Source organism: Ahaetulla prasina, chromosome 5, assembly GCF_028640845.1.
Source record: "Ahaetulla prasina isolate Xishuangbanna chromosome 5, ASM2864084v1, whole genome shotgun sequence".
Lineage (NCBI taxonomy): Eukaryota > Metazoa > Chordata > Lepidosauria > Squamata > Colubridae > Ahaetulla > Ahaetulla prasina.
The window spans coordinates 85,777,380-85,797,207 of NC_080543.1; the positions used below are offsets into that span (position 1 = coordinate 85,777,380).

Below are 19,828 nucleotides of genomic sequence, written 5' to 3' on the forward strand. Positions count from 1 at the left end.
ACCATCTAAAATTGGTTTAGATTACAAAAGAATTCCAATAAGGTTCAAGAGAAGAACGGTGTCAAGATAAACTCAGGTCTGGATCCAATTAGCAATTATTTTAAGGGCCTTTGAACAAATTCTTCTTTTTGTAGCATGCTGCTGAAAAGATTTAGGAAAGGACAGATCAGAATGAAATAATTAAATTACTCTTCCTGGCAGGCACTAATTTGGTTTATTTTTAAAAAAATCCTGCATGATTATCTATAGCTCAGATGCTGAAAAATGTGAGGATTTTATTGTTGCTTTTATCATGTTTTGCATGATAAGCTCAATACAGTAATTTGGATTTTTAAATACCTTATATTACCACACAGAGCTGATTTTACTAATCTATCAAGCACCTCAAAGCAATAAATGTTAATATAATAAATATCTCTTGGCAACATATGGCAACCCAGTTTGATACTTAGTTTGTTACACAGTGAAATACCTTAGCTTCAGAGGTGGTATTCAGCCGGTTCACACAAGTTTGGGCAAACTGTTAGTGGAAATTTAGGGTAGCAACTTCTCGCTGGCCATGCCCCTGAACTGGTCACCTGGTCCCTGCTTGCTCACCCCGCTTCCCCGCCCAGCCACTATTTGCAGAATCTAGCCACATACTTCCGCTCACTGCTGCTGAAAAAGGTAAGGCCGAAGGACATGGGCCGGCAGGTGGGCGAGGAAGGGAGAGCTGGTGGAGGGGTGATACCAGCAACAGGTGGACCGATGTGTGTGGGGAGGGAGGGGAGCACATGAGAGATCACGGTACTGGAACTCGTCCTGTGTATTTCCCCAAGCCAGCCTGGCCTGCGAGGGAAGCACGTGGCAGATCGTGGCACTGGAGCTCTTCCCATGTGTTTCCCCCAGCCGGCCTGGCCTGCAAGGGAAGCACATGGGAGATCCTAGCTGCAGTTTACTCATGAACACATTGGCCGGGAGAGGCAGGGAGAAAGGCCAATGGTGCTCATGAGTAAATTGAGGGTCCTAAGAGGGGTCAAACCTCCCCACTCACAACATCTTCACCTGATGGCATCTCTGGTAGCTGCTTCCTTTGTCTGGAGGTCCGTGCTCTTCCCATGCTGACGAATAAACGTGCTCATGAGTAAACTACAGATTAGAGGCAGCTGGCAGATCGCTGACTTACTCACTGCCTGCACCTCACAGGCAGCGAAAGAAACCACCGTGTTGTGACCCAGGTTCCTGGACCCAGACTCCTGGACTCGGATGATTCAGAAAATGAGGGAGAAGACCTGGCAAGCCCTGTTTCTCTTGAGCCCTCTCCCTCCCTGGCACCCACTCAAAGGGAGGAGGAGGGCCGCACGCCTGATTCTCCCGGGCCTTCTTCTGATTTGGCAACGCCCCAAGAGCAGTTTTGGAGTGACGCAAGATTACGAAGACTTGATCGACGTGCGCAGCAGCGGAAGAGTTGGGACAAAGCCAAGTCATAATTGTCATGCAGTGACATCTGCAGAGACTATAAATAGGAGGCGGGACTTCCTGGTTTTTTGTCTTGGACAAAGCAATGAATTTGGCGCGAGCTAACTATTTCATGGAGGGAAGAATATATTCGTGAGTAATTCTGGCCTTATCTATAATTTCCTCGTTATCTCCAGAAACTTGGCAGGCCCGTGGGTAGACGTGGCCAGGACATGTATCTATGTAAATAAAAGGAAAAAAAGGAAGGCCTCTGACGGACTCTTTGCTGGGAGTATTGGGGGAAGGGAAACAGAACATTTTGTCCAAGACCTGACTAAAACATCTTCCACCAAAGATGGATCAGCAGCAGGTACAGCAGCAGTTAGAGCAGCTACACGCGCTAATCAACAGCTCCAGCAGCAAGTGGCTCACTTGGCAGGCCAACTTGCTGCCAGGAATGTGCCTGCAGCCCCCATCCTCCCACCTCCTCCTCGCCGCAAGTGCCCGGCAACCGTGCCGGATAAGTTTTCTGGGCAGCCTGAGATGTTCCCGACCTTCTTGGGACAGTGCCAGCTCTACATGGCTATGAGGCCAGAGGATTTCCCAGACGACCGGGCTAAGGTGGCCTTCGTGATTAACCTTCTTTCCGGCTCGGCTGCTCGATGGGCCACGCCTCTTGCTCCAGGACAGCCCCTGCTGGCGGACCAACAGCGTTTTGGCAGCACCTGCGCACCATGTATGAGGACCCGCTCGAATGCTGACAGCAACCAGGCGCTTTAAGGAACTCCGTCCAAGGAAACGCCCCTGCAGGAGTACATCGCCGAATTTCGCCTTTTGTGCCAGGACTCTGACTGGAATGATGCAGCGCTGGACGTTGCCCAGGAGGGACTCTCAGAGGAATTGCAAGACGAGCTGGCCCGCGTGGAGGCGCCACGGACCTCGACAACTTGGTGCCCTTTGTCTCGCCTCGATGCCCGCCTGCAACGGCGACCGTCCCGTCGCACCCCCGGGACCCTCCGTCGACATCTGCACCCCACTTCCTGCACAACCAGCACCCAGGGTCGCCCCACGCTTTTGTAACCGCTGCGGAAGAGCCCATGGAGTTGGGAGCGGCCAGACCTCGCCTAACAGCCCAGGAGCGGAACCGAGGCGCCAAGGGGATTGTGCCTGTACTGTGGGGAGCCCGCCACTTCGCTGCTTCTTGCCCCAGAAAGCGGCGGGGCACGCCGTCCCCGAATCACAGCGTGACCCATCGGGAACGGAGCAGGCCCGACTGGGAAACCCTAGGTCGGGCACGCATTAAGCCCCACTGGACGCTATGGAAGTAGACTCTGGGCCCCTCGCATCTGATTCTGGACACACGGATATGGTTGGGGAACCAGTCGGACGGGCTCCAGGCGCATGCGCTGGTGGACTCAGGGCCACAACAAACTTTATGGACCAGGCCTTTGTGACCCAGTTTGCGTCCCCGTGGTTCCGTGGACCTCCGGCGCGGTAGAGACAATTGATGGACGAGAACTGGTGTCCGCCCCATTAAATTCGCCACCCAGCCTTTGCGCCTGGCTATTGGGGACCATGAGGAGGCGATCCAGTTTTATGTCACGGCGGACCTTCATTTTCCCTTGGTCCTTGTTGGCCTGGCTTCGACCCACGATCCTCAGGTGGCCTGGTCGCGAACGCCATCTCTTTCCCGAGTCTGCAGTGCCGATCACATCCGCCACACCTGTGCCGCCAGAACGCCCCACCGCTGCCATCACCTTGCCTCCTGAGCTGACGGACTTCGCCGACGTGTTCAGCGAGAAGGAGGCGGACCGACTACCCCGCATCGGCCCCACGATTGCCCGTGGACCTTCTGCCCAACGCACCACTGCCTGTGGGACGCCTGTATTCCATGTCGGAGCCCGAGTTGGCCGCCTCAGGGACTTCCTGGACAAAAACCTGGCCCGAGGGTTCATCCGCCTTCAAAGTCCCTCTCGGCCCCGGTCCTCTTGTGAAGAAGAAGACAGGGACTTGCGCCATGTTGTGATTACCGCCGCTAAACGCCATTACGGTGCGGAATCGCTACCCCTGCCGCCATCCCGGAGCTACTGGAAAGGTTGCGGAGGCCACGATCTTCACCAAGCTCGATCTCCGGGGCCTACAACCTGGTGCGGATACGAGAAGGAGACAATGGAAGACGGCATTCGCACCCGATACGGACACTACGAATACACTGTCATGCCATTTGGGTTGACCAATGCTCCGCCGCTTTTCAGCACTTCATGAACGACGTGTTCGAGACATGTTGGATCGGTTCGTGGTTATCTACCTCGACGACATCCTGATTTACTTCCGGTCCAGGGAAAGCCACCTTCGACACGCCAGTCTGGTTCTGCAACGCTATGGAGCAACAACTCAATGCGAAGCTGGAGAAATGCGCCTTCTTCCGACTTCCATAGAATTCCTCGGCATATCATCTCGCCCGAGGGCATAGCCATGGACCCATGTAAAGTAGAAGCTTTGTGTAGCTGGGAAGCCCTCGTCGGGTGAAGGATGTTCAGCGCCTACTGGGCTTCGCCAACTACTACCGGACCTTCATCCCGGCTTCGCCACACTGACAGCTCCACTTACCCAGCTCCTCAGGAAGAAGGTTGCATTCCGTGGGGTCCCCGCAGCAAGAAGCATTCACAGCCCTCAAGAAAGCCTTCGCCACGGAACCCGCCCTGAGGCATCCCGACCCGCTCCGGCCTTTTGTGGTGGAAACGGACGCGTCCAATGTGGCTCTGGGAGCGGTGCTGCTACAGGCTCCGACGAATGGCGGCACACTTTTTCCCTGCGCTTACTACTCCCGGAAACTCAACCCTTCCGAGCGCAACTACACTATCTGGGAAAAAGAGTTGCTGGCTATCAAGGCTGCATTCGAGGCTTGGCGACACCATCTGAGGGGCCCGACATCAGGTGGAGGTCCGAACAGACCATCGGAATCTCGAGCACCTCACCACAGCTCGGAAGTTGAACCAGCGGCAGATCCGGTGGTCGTTGTTTTTTGCCCGGTTCAACTTCCGCGTGACCTACATTCCCAGCGGTCACAACCGGAGGGCGGATGCCCTGTCCCGCAAGCCAGAGTACCTCTGCGCCAAGGACCCCCTTCCTCCACGGACAGTGCTGCCGGCAGAAGCCTTGGCCACAGCACGGGAGCAAGTGGACTTGCGGGCCCAGGTGCGAGGCGCAGTGCCAGGATGCCTGGCCGCAGCAAAGGAGAGCGGAGGTGGGCCCTGCGTCTCCTTGGACCTTGGAGGAGGACTTACTCAAGTTTCAGGGGCGATTATATGTGCCCACAGGACCACTCCGAGCCCTCGTCATGACCCAGTGCCACGACAATCCTGCAGCAGGACATTTTAGGTTCTTCAAGACTCTCCACCTGGTGACACGGACCTTTTGGTGGCCCCGAGTGCGGCATGATATACATGCCTACGTGACATCCTGCGACTGCCGGCAAGCCAAGACCGCCACGGGGCCCCTCCCGGCTCCTCCAGCCCTTGCCGACACCCGACAGACCCTGGGGGCGATCTCTATGGATTTCCTGACAGACCTGCCGCCGTCCTCTGGGTTCACCACGGTGCTGGTGGTGGTGGACATGCTCACCAAGATGGCACACTTCATCCCATGCCGCTGACTGCCCACAGCCGCAAAACGCCCGTCTCTTTCTGCAGCACATCTTCCGCCCATGGTCTACCGGACAGGGTGGTTTCGGACCGCTGGAGTTCAGTTCACAGCCCGCTTCTGGAAGAGCCTGATGGCGCGTTGGAGGTGCAGGTATGTCTGTCGCCATCGCACCATCCGGAGACCGACGGGGTACAGAGAAGGTCATCGGTATACTGGAACAGTATCTCCGCTGTTTCATCAACCAGCAACAGGACAACTGGGCCGACTACCTGTCCCTGGCGGAGTTTGCTTTAACAACTCTCAGCACACCTCTACTCAGATGACCCCGTTCTTTGCCAATGTGGGTACCATCTGCGGCTCTTCCTCTGGCACCACCGACTCTCCTGTTCCCGAACGCAGACCTTCCTGACGGAATTGCATGCGGTCCAACAGTTGGTACGCCAGCAGCTGAATCGGGCAAAGGAGGACTACAAACGTCCGCCGACCGCTCCCGACGGGCAACGCCCGCTGGCAGTTGGAGACCGGTGTGGCTCTCCACCAAACACCTCCCGTCCGACCGCCCGGTAAAGAAGTTGGACCACCGATTCATCGGCCCGTTCCCTGTCGAGGCAGTCATCAACCCGGTAGCCTACCGACTGACCCTGCCACGATCCATGCGGATCCACCCCGTTTTTCACCGGTCCCTTCTGGTTCCTGAGGCCACACCGGGTCCCCTTCGGGGCCCCACAGCACCCGTCACTGTCGCTGAGGACGGATCGGAGGAATACGAAGTCCACAGCGTACGAGACCCTCGCTGGCTAAAGGGTCGTTTCCAATATTTGATCGCGTGGAAGGGATACGGGACTGATTTCTCCTGGGTAGATGCCTCCGACGTTCATGCCCCTGACCTGGTGCAGGCCTTCCATGAGCAGAACCCAGCCCGACCGCATCCCGATCGTCAGCCCCGGGGGAAGGGCCCTGCGGTGAGGGATAGTGTTGTGACCCAGGTTCCTGGACCCAGACTCCTGGACTCGGATGATTCAGAAAATGAGGGAGAAGACCTGGCAAGCCCTGTTTCTCTTGAGCCCTCTCCCTCCCTGGCACCCACTCAAAGGGAGGAGGAGGGGCCGGCACGGCCTGATTCTCCCGGGCCTTCTTCTGATTTGGCAACGCCCCAAGAGCAGTTTTGGAGTGACGCAAGATTACGAAGACTTGATCGACGTGCGCAGCAGCGGAAGAGTTGGGACAAAGCCAAGTCATAATTGTCATGCAGTGACATCTGCAGAGACTATAAATAGGAGGCGGGACTTCCTGGTTTTTTGTCTCGGACAAAGCAATGAATTTGGCGCGAGCTAACTATTTCATGGAGGGAAGAATATATTCGTGAGTAATTCTGGCCTTATCTATAATTTCCTCGTTATCTCCAGAAACTTGGCAGGCCCGTGGGTAGACGTGGCCAGGACATGTATCTATGTAAATAAAAGGAAAAAAAAAAGGAAGGCCTCTGACGGACTCTTTGCTGGGAGTATTGGGGGAAGGGAAACAGAACACACCGCTTCCTGCCTCTGCACATAAGGAGGCTGAACATCAGCGGGAAGAGCATGGACCTCCTGATGCAGGAAGCGGCATCAGGTGAATATGTTGTGAGTGGGGAGGCTTGACCGCCCCTTAGGAGCCACAAAGTGCTCGCTGCCTTTCTGACACCCGCCAAGCCTCCTCCCACTTCTCTGCCTCCTCACCAGAAGCACTCATAAGTGACAATTATTTTTGGGGAGACAGCGGAATTGCCCCCATCTGGTCTTCAGTACCTGGCTTATCGGCCTCCGGACGTCAGATTCCCACCACCCAGCACCAGTTCAGAGGTTCCTTCCCCCACCCCCGCATGGACAGAGAGAGGGAGAGAGGAAGGGAAAGAGAGAGAGAGAAATAAAGAGAGACAGAGAGGGGGGGGGGAAAGAGAGAAAGAGAAATAAAGAGAGAGAGAGAGAGAGAGCGAGAGCAAGAGTGAGAGTGAGAGCGAGAGCGAGAGAGAGTGAGAGAGCGAGAGAGAGAGAGAGAGAGAGAGAGAGAGAGAGAGGGAGAAAGAGAGAGACAATACACACACACACACACACACACACACACATAAAGTGATAAAAGAGAGATGAGAGAGAGATGAGAGAGAGAGGGAGAGAGAGAGAGAGAGAGAGAGAGAGAGAGAGAGAGAGAGAGAGAGAGAGAGAGAGAGAGAGAGAGAGAGAGAGAGAGAGAGAGAGAGAGAGAGAGAGAGAGAGAGAGAGAGAGAGAGAGAGAGAGAGAGAGAGAGAGAGAGGAGAGATGAGAGCGAGAGGGAGAAAAGAGACACAGAGAGATAGATACTTGTTTAAAAGAAAAATGAAAAATGGCTCTTTAGTGTTTAAGGTTGCAGTGAACCTTGTGGTCATTAAGTGAACACTGGTTGTTAAGCAAGTCCATTTTCCCCAATAGGCATTTTTAAATGGAAACCAGAAGGAATTGTTGGAAACTGGCAAAAAACATAGAAAGTCTCAGTCACATGACTGTGTGGGATGTTGTAACTGATCATAAGTGTGTGTGTGTGTGTGTGTGTGTGTGTGTGCGCGCATGGCTGTCAAAACTCCAAAAACAGGTCAAGTAGCTCTGAGGAGGTCAGTCGTAAATTTGAACATTTGCGTTAAGGAAGGACCACTTGTATTTGGTTTGCCTTAAGGGTTCAGAGCTGTATGGAATCTGGTTTCCTATGACCCTTTGGGGGATTGCAAAAGGTCCGGATGCAGGAATCCTCATAGGGGGAACTAGGATCGTGACCACCTAGTCACACCCACCCAGTCACATGACCACCTAGCCACGACACCCAGTCACATGAACACAAAGCCATGCCCACCAAACAAGCCACACTCACAGAACTGGTAGTAAAAAATTTTGAATACCACCATTGCTTAGCTTTTAAAATCAAATAGCAGGTCAATTTGAATACTGTACTACTAATAATAATGATAATAATATTTTAATTTGTATACCGCCCTTCTCCCGAAGGACTCAGCATTATATAACTCTGAAGTAAATATACAATGTATGCCATGATAAAAAAATGCTATCCAATCTGAGTGAGCAAAGCTTTAGGCCAAGAACAAAATTTACAACATTCCACTCTGACTGAATTTAGCAATATAAACAGGTCTTCAAAATATCCAGTTGCTGTTCGTTAATAATAAATGGAAAATAAAGTTTCTGATACGAACATAACATTAATTTAATTCCAATGCCTATTGATTTTAATCTTCAAATGGATCTCTATTTTAATTATTAACTAAATTATTTTGCTACAACAGAAAGTAAAGGAACAAGTTACAACTAAGCCTATGCTTTCACAGTGATTCAATGCATATATGATTTATTTCCTCCTGCTGGCCTTAGTTACCTGGGAAAGATAAGTATAGAAGAATGTTTCATTTATATTTAAATAGTGTGATAGTGATAGACTAGCCAGGTATGTTATTACTCAGGAAAATTTTACATAATCAGGTCTGTTGTCCCAATTTCTTTTGATATTTTCCTTATAGTATTAAACTTTACTCTTTTTTCATAGTGTAGCTAAATTTCCACATGGAAAAAATTTGCTTAGCACTTAAATACAGTAAAGCTAAAGAGTCCAAGAAAAATCCAGCATTTTATTTCCTAATCAGAAATGACACAGCACCTAAGGATGCAGCTTAGGCAACATCTGATGTTCTGAAAATCGAAGGTGATACATATCTAGACATTTAGCTTTCCGCAATTCTCTTACAAGCCTCCATTCCATGCTTTTTTATGAGGGGCAGAATTATTTAAAATTATTTTATATAAATAGTGAAATAAAAATCTTCTAAGTTGTGGACCACATGCCTGTAGGTAAACAGTCCCCATCACTAATTGCCATGTCACACTTGCTTTACAGTATTTCTTATTAAACACTTAGCTAGGATTTTAGTCTCCTGGAGCTAGCTCAGAAATATGTATCAGTGGTGGATTTAAAAAAATTTACTACCAGTTCTGTGGGTGTGGCTTAGTGGGCATGGCAGGGCGAGGATACTGTAAAATCTCCATTCCCTGCCCACTCCAGGGGAAGGTTACTGCAAAATCCCCATTCCTCCCGATCAGCTGGGACTCAGGAGGGAGAGAATAGATGGGGGCAGGGCCAGTCAGAGGTGGTATTTACTGAACTACTCAAAATTTCCCTTACTAGTTCTCCAGAACTGGTCAGATAGATAGATATAGATATATTATTAGAATCATAATAATTGAAACAAAAAGGGGAAAAACTGGTTTATAACTTTGACAATTAAAAAAACTTAAACAATATTCAGCCTCTTTGTCTAAGAAATACTGTTCATACATTTTGGAAAATATCCATTTTTTCAATTACTAATATACTGTTCCCCTTTTGTCTAGAATAGTATATTGTCATTTGATTTATCTTAGAAAATACAGCTCATATTTCACTTGTACTCTTGATTATGCAGATAAGGAAAAGCAAGAAGAAGAAGAGAAAAGCAGTAAATAGTACTACTTACAGGGTAAGGCTGAATAACAGTAAGGAGGATTGATTCTTTGCAGCTCCTGTAAACAAAAGAGATGAGAATAACTATTTGTATTTCATGTTCTTGAGATAACATTGTTTTATTTTTAGATGAAAAAAATGCTATTTCACAATGGTATGTTTATTGCATATTTGAAAGCACACATTTTATTATTATTATTTGAAAGCACACGTTTTATTGATTCCCTCCCCCTTTAAAACAGAGTGCTAATTTGTTAGTCAGAAGGAGAGTAAGGCTGATCAAGTAAATATTGCCTTCATCCTTAATTGGCTTCAATGAATTTACTTAAGGTAAATGCATAAAGTAGAGTTGAGACATCCCATGTATTACATGAAATACCGTTAGCTAGGGATCACTCGTGTGGATCCCAGAGGCTTTATTTTGCAAGGTTATTTTGAGTCAGTTTGAGCTTATGGTTCCTAAAGAATTAGAGAGTCCTAGCTATACCACCTGTAAATTGTAATTCTTTTCCTTTAATTCTGACAGGCAGCAGAGTATAGATAATTGTTAATAAGGATGAGGCTTCCACCGACTTTAAAGAAGTGAGAGTATGCTTAATTACCAAAAAGCCTCCCTCATTCTGGCTGTCTGAATAATTTTCCATCCATTATCACATGTTCTCTTTTTAGAGAAGGTTGCTAATCCTGGGATTACAGTTAAGGAGAAAGTGGATTGTCTGGAACCATTTCAATCAGAATTCAGATCTGACTATGGATGGAAACTGTGTTTGTCACTCTTGTAGATGATCTTGGTAAAACCTGGATATGAAGTTTTATATCCAGGTTTCACCAAGGTCATCTACACAAAAGTGACTTTTCCTGATATTGAATATTTCAGCTGCATTCAGTACCATTTATCATGCCTTCTTTGCAGGCAAGAATTAGGAATGTGGGCATTGTGCTGCAATAGTTCTCTTCATTCTTGAATTGCTTGCAGTCAGTGGTAATGGTCAGAAGACAAGGCTTGGGTTTGGTCCTGGGTCTCATCTACATAACCCTTATGTATCAACACTAGATGAGAAATAATCAATATGGAGATGATATCCAGTTATAAATGACCATTCTGACCAGACAGGAGATGTAGTTTAAGTCCTGTCTTGGTCTTGGTGGCTGTTAGGAGAAAGCAAGCTTAGACCAAATTGCAGCAAGATGGGGTGGCTATGGATTTGGAAGCCAACTATTTTCACAATGGGGTTGGCTGCCAATTATTATTATTATTATAGATTTTTGTACCGCCCTTCTCTCGAAGGACTTAGGGTGGTGTACAGCCGGAATAAAAACAATAACAAAATACAATTAAAATATACAATTTAAAAAACTTATTATAAAATTGGCCGAAATTTAAAACATATTAAAATCTAAAACCCAATTAAAATACATCCAAAAATTTAAAATTTAAAAAATTTAAAAAATTTAAAATTTAAGCCAACCCTGCGTGAGTAAATAAATACATCTTCAGCTCGCGGCGAAAGGTCCGAAGGTCAGGCAATTGGCGCAAGCCAGGGGGAAGTTCGTTCCAGAGAGTAGGAGCCCCCACAGAGAAGGCTCTTCCCCTGGGGGCCGCCAGCCGGCATTGTCTGGTGGACGGCACCCTGAGAAGTCCCTCTCTGTGTGAGCGTACGGGTCGGTGGGAGGCATGAGGTAACAGCAGGCGGTCCCGTAAGTACCCAGGCCCTAAGCCATGGAGCGCTTTAAAGGTAGTAACCAACACCTTAAAGTGCACCCGAAAGGCCACAGGCAGCCAGTGCAGTCTGCACAGGAGTGGTGTTACACGGGCGCCACGGGCGGCTCCTTCTATAACCCGCGCAGCTGCATTCTGGACTAACTGAAGCCTCCGAGTGCACTTCAAGGGGAGCCCCATGTAGAGAGCATTGCAATAATCCAAGCGAGAGGTAACGAGAGCATGAGTGACCGTGCATAAGGCATCCCGGTCGAGGAAGGGGCGCAACTGGTGAACCAGGTGAACCTGGTGAAAAGCTCTCCTGGAGACTGCCGTCAAATGATCTTCAAACGACAGCCGTTCATCCAGGCGAACACCCAAGTTGCGCACCCTTTCCACTGGGGCCAATGACTCGCCCCCAACAATCAGCTGCAACTGCAACTGACTGTACCGGGGTGCCGGCATCCACAGCCACTCCATCTTGGAGGGATTGAGCTTGAGCCTGTTTCTCCCCATCCAGACCCGTACGGCTTCCAAGCAGCGGGACAGCACTTCAACAGCATCGTTGGGGTGACCTGGGGTGGAAAAGTACAGCTGCGTATCATCAGCGTACAGGTGGTATCTCACCCCAAAGCCACTGATGATCTCACCCAACGGCTTCATATAGATGTTGAACAGGAGAGGTGAGAGAATCGACCCCTGCGGCACCCCACAAGTGAGGCGCCTCGCGGTCGATCTCTGCCCCCCTGTCAACACCGTCTGCGACCGATCAGAGAGATAGGAGGAGAACCACCGATAAACGGTGCCTCCCACTCCCAACCCCTCCAACCGGTGCAGCAAGATACCATGGTCGATGGTATCAAAAGCCGCTGAGAGATCTAATAGGATCAGGGCAGAGGAACAACCCCTGTCTCTGGCCCTCCAGAGATCATCCACCAACGCGACCAAAGCTGTCTCCGTACTATATCCGGGCTGGAAGCTGGACTGGAACGGGTCTAGATAGACAGCTTCATCCAGGTATTGGGGTAACTGCCGAGCCACCACACTCTCTACAACCTTCGCAACAAAGCGAAGGTTGGAGACTGGACGATAATTTCTCAAAATAGCTGGGTCCAGGGAAGGCTTCTTGAGGAGGGGTCTCACCACCGCCTCTTTCAAGGCGGCAGGAAAGACCCCCTCCTGCAAAGAAGCATTGATAATCCCCCGGAGCCAGCCTCGTGTCACCTCCTGTGTGGCCAGCACCAACCAGGAAGGGCACGGGTCCAATAAACACATGGTGGCATGCAGTCTTCCCAACAACCTGTCCACGTCCTCGAGAGCCACAGGGTCAAACTCATCCCAAACAATCTCGACAAGATGCGTTTCGATTCTCTCACCTGGATCATCCCAATTTTGGTCCAAACCATCCCAGAGCTGAACGATTTTATCGTATAGATAACCACTAAACTCCTCAGCACGTCCCTGTAAGGGGTCATCCCGCACCTCCTGATGAAGGATTAGCTTCCAAGTGCAATTCAGGGTGATTGTTGCATTGAGAGATATATATGGATTAGCCCCAGCTCTAGGTAGGATCTGCCTATCTGGGAAATCACAAAGATTTATGTATAGTTCTGCCACTGAAGAAATGTCATTTTCTGGGACTTTGCTTTTGATCAATCAGTGATAGTCTCTCTCCTCTGAAAAGCCTCCTTGGGTATATGGTTGGCCCCCCTGTTATTTTTATGAAAAGCCTTGTAAATGAGCTGTTCTAGAAAGACTTTGGTGATAAGGTAATGTAATAATATGGGAGCAGTTATATGTGAATGTCTTCTAACTGTAGTGGACTTTTTTAACCCTACTACTGAAAACACAGTTTTGTAAGCTGCTTAAAATCTGAATGGAACAATCTGAACAAATCAGTAACCAATCCAGAGACAAGAAAAGAATGAATAAAGATGAAACATGTCTGTATTTTAGGCTTCATCAGAGGTGGTGTTCAGCTGGTTTGGACTGGCTCTCCCAAACCGGTAGCGGAGATCGTAGATGGGCCCACCCCGGCTCCAAGTCATGCTATTTAGGCATGTTTTTGAGGCCAGGCACATGTACAGAAGGCCAGGTGCTTGTGCGGACAGCGCGTGTGTAGGGCAAACCAGTGGTAAAGTTAAGTGAAACCCATCGCTGTTCATCATGTACAATTTCATATGCTTGCTGCACATCCTATAGCCCATACATTAAAATGGATAAATCATAGTAATACCCTTGGTTCAGAATTAAAAATATGAACGATCAGTGCTAAAAATAACAGAATTAATATTCTACTGAATTAAGTCCAAATGAATAGAGTTGTAATGTACAGCTTTATACTGTAAGCATCATGTAAACTACTCAACATCAGTGGCTCCAGATGCTAATATATTGTCAGCTGATGCTTCCATAGTCAGTTTATAAACCGTAATCCATCTTGTCCTCTTTCACTGATGCAATCTTTTGAACATAGAGCCACTTATCTAGATAGAAATGTACTGTTAAAATATAAAACATATACTGTACATGTGGCTCTATTAACACTCAGATTACAGAATCCAGTTCACGTGTTTGCCAAACCTATTTATCATATTAACTATGAAATACTCAAAAGTATATTTATTCGACAAGTTTAATTTTTCATGTTTGTCATACTGAATAGTATAAATTTGGCTACTTAAAAAATGATATATGAATGTATCTAGACATTTTTAAATAAATTGGATATATGACAGTCCAATGGGAAACAGCAGTAAAGCAGTAAAACTACAATTTGGAAGTGTTTCATATTATCAAGTGATTTAAGAAACATGTGAATAAATGCATTTTTATTTGCCACATAACTTTTTCAAAGCCAATATTTTATTACACTGATGGGATGTTTTACTTTTATAAATTGGGAAAAGGTTAGTTTCCACTTGACAGTGATGAACTTTATTTTCGGTTGGCACCCCTAATTTCCAATGCAATTAATTATCTACTTCTGAGAGTTATTGCCTGACTGAGTAAAAAGCAATTAATCTGCATGCTGTGCTGTTCTGTTGCAAAAATGTATCACCATGCCTGCAGCAGGCAAAATAAATGTGAAATTTGAAACAATTATTAATGAATAATTCAACTGAAGCAAGTGAGAACTAATGTTAACTACTTCCACATTTGCAACTTATCAGCCTTAAAATTCCATTTATCTCTGCATTCCTTCCTTCTTTTAAACAATTCTTCAAAAATTAATAGGATGCAAAGAACAATTGTAATAACAGTTCTACAGAATATAGCTGCCTTTCTACATTTCCACCCAAGAAATATATCTGGATAGTACATGTCTCTATTATTACTTTCTAGTTATAGGGAAAAGAAAACCAGGATATAGACTTGATATACTGCAGATGTAAAAATTCAAATCAGCAAGTTTGTAGATAATTACCCCTAGGAATTGAATTCCAAATGGTACCCAAGCTTCACAAAGCAATCCAACATCCATCATCATACACATGAAGGGGTTGAAGTTTTTTAAATTTTCACAGGAAAAACTAGTTACAATGAAAGCTTTCTATAATTTAAAATAGTGATAGAAAATATTTCTATCCTCAATTTATACTGAGATAGGCCCTTAAATAAAGGACATTTTCAGCCTTTGCCTGAATCCTACCTAATAAGGATTTGCAGCTTCACACTGCTCCTGAATAGACTTGCCTGTGCCAGATACTTCTTACCTAATCGGTTAGTTTGTGGCCTCTCCACATATTTTATGGGCGTAGCATTTCTCTGGTTCAAGGCTTGAATCACAAAGGATTCAAGGATTCTAGTGATCTTGATGCCAGTGTATTAATGTTGCTGGGACTAAAATTTTTGTGTTTCATCTTATTTCTTTTTGCCTTGATCTTCTCAGCTGAGGATTGTTCTTCAGCTAGAGGCATGGTGTCATTATACTGAAAGTTACTGAAAGTGTATCAAAACAATCAAAAATTACCTTAGCAATATAAGCAACAATGTATGGATTGGTGGATCAAATCATTATATGAATATATTTAGGATCATTTAAAAGGATGAAATGAAGGAAGTGATTAACTTATTTTCTGTAATGGCAGTATGGAAACTTTCCAGTTCAGAATATGTTACATCATTTGATTTAAAATGCATGTCCCACAATCATAGTTCATTGTATCAGATCAGTTTTATAAATTGCATCAATTTAATATTTATAAATTGTAACTGTCAAATTATAGAAAGGTAGAATGATCTGAAACATAATGGAAGCTGCTCATTTTGAAAGAATGAGCAATTTTTTCACCTGCTAATTTATTTGAAAAATATCCTCTAGTGTGCTAGGAATTTTTGAAAGAGTTCTGCTATCAGGTCCACCATCATGTCCTGCCATTCTGATGGAGGAGGTGGGTGGGGAAAGCCTGGCTGGCATTTTTCGCATGCTTTCATTTTTGCTGTAACAGCTTGGGAATTAGGGAGGGGGATTATTTTTGGAATCAGATCAGACTCCCTCCCAGATGGTTCCAGCATAGTTCCAAAACTGTTGTGTCCTGAGAGCGACTTGTTATCTGCCTAGCATCTCAGCATTCTCAAAACATCCTTGTGGCATCACATTGGCTGCCAGTGAACTGGTCAGTGTGGTTGGGTTTGAGGAAATGGAAGAATTGATGTGTGCTTTCCGCAGGACCTTCAGATTCCACCTGACTTTACTACAACCATTTTCTCTCTGTAAAAGTTCTTTTGATTCAACTCAATGGAGTCAAGAGTTTTGCTTTCCTGAGGGACCAGCTAGGGCAGGTTCTTACATCTGCCTTCCTACATTTCGATTGCTAAATGTAGTTCTTGATAGCTCTCAGATGATTCAAAGATCAGTTCAAGACACAAACTCAGAATCTCAACAGTATGTGAAACTGCAAGGGGAAAAAGGCAATAAAATGTATCTATTCCTCATTTTCAGGAAATTTCCACATAAATCCAGAGGCCAGCTGTTTAGAATATTTAGAACTTAACTTATTGTAAGCCAAATGTCCCAGATTTTGCTAGCATCTTCATACCAATATAATATGGGAAAAATGCCTTGCTTGACATTAGTGTATTTCCTTGTTCTTATATTAGCATACCCAGCTACAGCTATATAGCTGGTCTGAAGCTGCATAGGAATGCTACAATAGTGTCACATCACACTTCTTGTTAAAACATCATTAAAAAGATGTGACGTTAGCAGGAGTTGGCAGGAGGTATCCATTTTTAATTTGAAGCTTCAACTAAGAGTCAAGAATGTGAGATGGGTGGCTATATAAATTGAACAAATCAATCAATCAATCAATCAACTAATTAAATAATTTTTCATTAAAAAATCCATCCATTAAAAAATAGTACAGAATTCAAAAATGGATAAAAATGAATATCAGGTGGTGGTGTTACAATACAGGGCGATGGAAGGTGCTTTGAGAATCAGAGGCAAGCAGGAAATAAAGGATGAGGACCTTAAGAAAATCCTATCAGAAGCTTTGGCTGAAATGCTAGTACGTGATCCACAAGAGGTTGCTTTTCAAATTGATAAAGTATATAGGGTTAATTCATGGATTGCTAGACAAAAAAAATTGCCAAGAGACATTGTGATTTATTTCTTGACAAGAACAATGAGAAATCAAATTCTGCAAGCCACGTATCAGAAAAAATTGCAAATAGGAGAACAAGAGGTGATGGTTTTGAAAGAGATTTCCCCTAAGATGTTAAAAGATAGGAAAGAGTTTATATTTTTTACACAAGAACTCAAGAAATGCCAGATTCAATTTAGATGGGAGGTTCTAGCTGGTCTCGCAGTGTTTTTTTCAAGGAAGGAGATATCGTATTGAAACTGTTGAAAGCGAAAGACTTCCTTTTTAATATACTGAAAGTTGATCCCGAAGCAACATGCCCGAGCTGTTGGAGTTGCTGGCTGGGTTGGCAGTTGAGACCCCTAGACTGTTGGTCATGGGGGATTTCAATTTGGCATCAACTGGCGTGGAAACCTCAACGGCCCGGGAGTTCATGGCTTCCATGACGGCCATGGACCTGACTCAATTAGTGGACGGCCCTACCCACATCGGGGTCAAATGATCTGATTTTAAATGATTTAATTGTCGAGCCTTTGTCATGGTCAGATCATTCTCTTCTTCGTCTGGACTTTCGGACTGCTACTCACCACCGCAGGGAGACGGAACCAATGCGTCCCAGGCGCCTGATGGACCCAGAGAGGTTCCTGACGGAACTTGGAGCGTTTCCCGAGAATCTGGCCCGCGGCACGGCTGAAGAGCTAGTCGCAGTCTGGGAACAGGCCACGGCTGGAGCTTTGGACCGTGTCGTACCTTTGCGGCCTCTGACCCGGCATAGGTCTCAACCAGCTCCTTGGTTCTCCGAGGAGCTGAGGGAAATGAAACGCCGGAGAAGACGCCTAGAGAGTGCTTGGAGATCCAGCCGTTCGGAAACTGACCGGCCACTAGTTAGGTCCTATAGTAGGACCTACCTAGTGGCATTGAGGGATGCGAAACGTTCTTACGTTTCCTCCCTCATTGCGTCGGCAGATAACCGCGCGGCCGCCCTGTTTCGGGTGACTCGCTCTCTCCTTCAAATGGAGGGGCGGGAGGACCCATTACAAGGGCGTGCCGAGGAGTTTAACGGTTATCTATACGATAAAATCGTTCAGATTCAGGATGGATTGGATCAAAATTGGGTAGATCCAGACGAGAGGTTCGAGACACGTCTTGTTGAGACTGTTTGGGATAGTTTTGACCCTGTGACTCCCGAGGACATGGACAGGTTGCTGGGGAGGTTGAATGCCACCACATGTTTGCTGGACCCGTGCCCCTCCTGGTTGGTGCTGGCCACGCAGGAGGTGACACGAGGCTGGCTCCGGGGAATTACAAATGCTTCTTTGCGGGAGGGGGTCTTTCCTGCTGCCTTGAAAGAGGCAGTGGTGAGACCCCTCCTCAAGAAGCCTTCCCTGGACCCAGCTGCTTTAGGAAATTATCGTCCGGTCTCCAACCTTCGCTTTACGGCGAAGGTTGTAGAGAGTGCAGTGGCACGTCAATTACCCCAGTACCTGGATGAAACTGTCTATCTAGACCCGTTCCAGTCCGGCTTCCGACCCGGTTACAGTACGGAGACGGCTTTGGTCGCGTTGGTTGATGATCTCTGGAGGGCCAGGGACAAGGGTTACTCCTCTGCCCTGGTCCTATTAGACCTCTCAGCGGCTTTCAATACCATCGACCATGGTATCCTGCTGCGCCGGCTATGGAGTTTGGGAGTGGGAGGCACCGTTTATCGGTGGTTCTCCTCCTATCTCTCTGACCGGACGCAGACGGTGTTGGCAGGGGGACAGAGATCGACCCCAAGGCGCCTCATGTGTGGGGTGCCGCAGGGGTCGATTCTCTCGCCTCTCCTGTTCAACATCTATATGAAGCCGCTGGGTGAGATCATCAGTGGCTTTGGGGTGAGGTACCAGCTGTACGCTGATGACACCCAGCTGTACTAATGATACGCAGCTGTATTTTTCCACCCCAGGCCACCCCAATGAAGCTATCGAAGTACTGTCCCGGTGTCTAGAAGCCGTACGGGTCTGGATGGGGATGAACAGGCTCAAGCTTAATCCCTCCAACACGGAGTGGCTGTGGATGCCGGCACTCCAGTACAGTCAGCTGCAGCCGCGGCTGATTGTTGGGGGCGAGTCATAGGCCCCGATGGAAAGGTTGCGCAACGTGGGCGTTCTCCTGGATGGGCGGCTGTCTTTCGAAGATCACTTGACGACAGTCTCCAGGAGAGCTTTTCATCAGGTCCGCCTGATTCGCCAGTTGCGCCCCTTCCTGGACCGGGATGCCCTATGCACGGTCACTCATGCTCTTGTTACCTCTTGCTTGGACTACTGCAATGCTCTCTACATGGGGTTCCCCTTGAAGAGCACCCGGAGGCTCCAGTTGGTCCAGAATACAGCTGCGTGGGTGATAAGAGGGAGCAGTTCGGAGCTCCCATGTAACACCCATCCTGCGCAGACTGCACTGGCTGCCTGTTGTCTTCCGGGTGCGCTTCAAGGTATTGGTGACCACCTTTAAAGCGCTCCATGGCTTAGGACCGGGATACTTACGGGACCGTCTACTGCCATCTTTTATCTCCCAGCGACCTGTGTGTTCTCACAGAGAGGGACTCCTTAGGGTGCTGTCAGCCAAGCAATGTCAGCTGGCGGCTCCCAGGGGAAGGGCCTTCTCTGTGGGGGCTCCTACCCTGTGGAACGAACTTCCCCCTGGACTTCGACAACTACCTGACCTTCAGACCTTTCGCCGCGAACTTAAGACTTATTTATTCCATCTTGCTGGACTGGCTTGAATTTTTAAATTTTTAGCTGATTTTATGGGTTTGTAATTTTTATTAATTTTATAGGGTTGATTGTATTTTAATATTAGGCTAAATTGAATAATTTTTTTAATGTTTGTTTTTAGTATTGTATGTGTTGTTGCTGTATTTTATTTTGGCTGTAAACCGCCCTGAGTCCTTCGGGAGAAGGGCGG

At 47.2% G+C, this 19,828-nt stretch overlaps 1 protein-coding gene across 1 annotated transcript in view; it reads right to left on the reverse strand.

The window, feature by feature from the left end:
* FRMPD4 (FERM and PDZ domain containing 4) overlaps positions 1-19,828 on the reverse strand; it is a 292,626-nt gene that overhangs the window by 42,064 nt on the left and 230,734 nt on the right. The window contains exon 5 of the mRNA XM_058185802.1: positions 9,612-9,657. Within this exon, the coding sequence (XP_058041785.1) occupies positions 9,612-9,657 (46 nt within the window). The remainder of the gene's footprint in view (positions 1-9,611; positions 9,658-19,828) is intronic.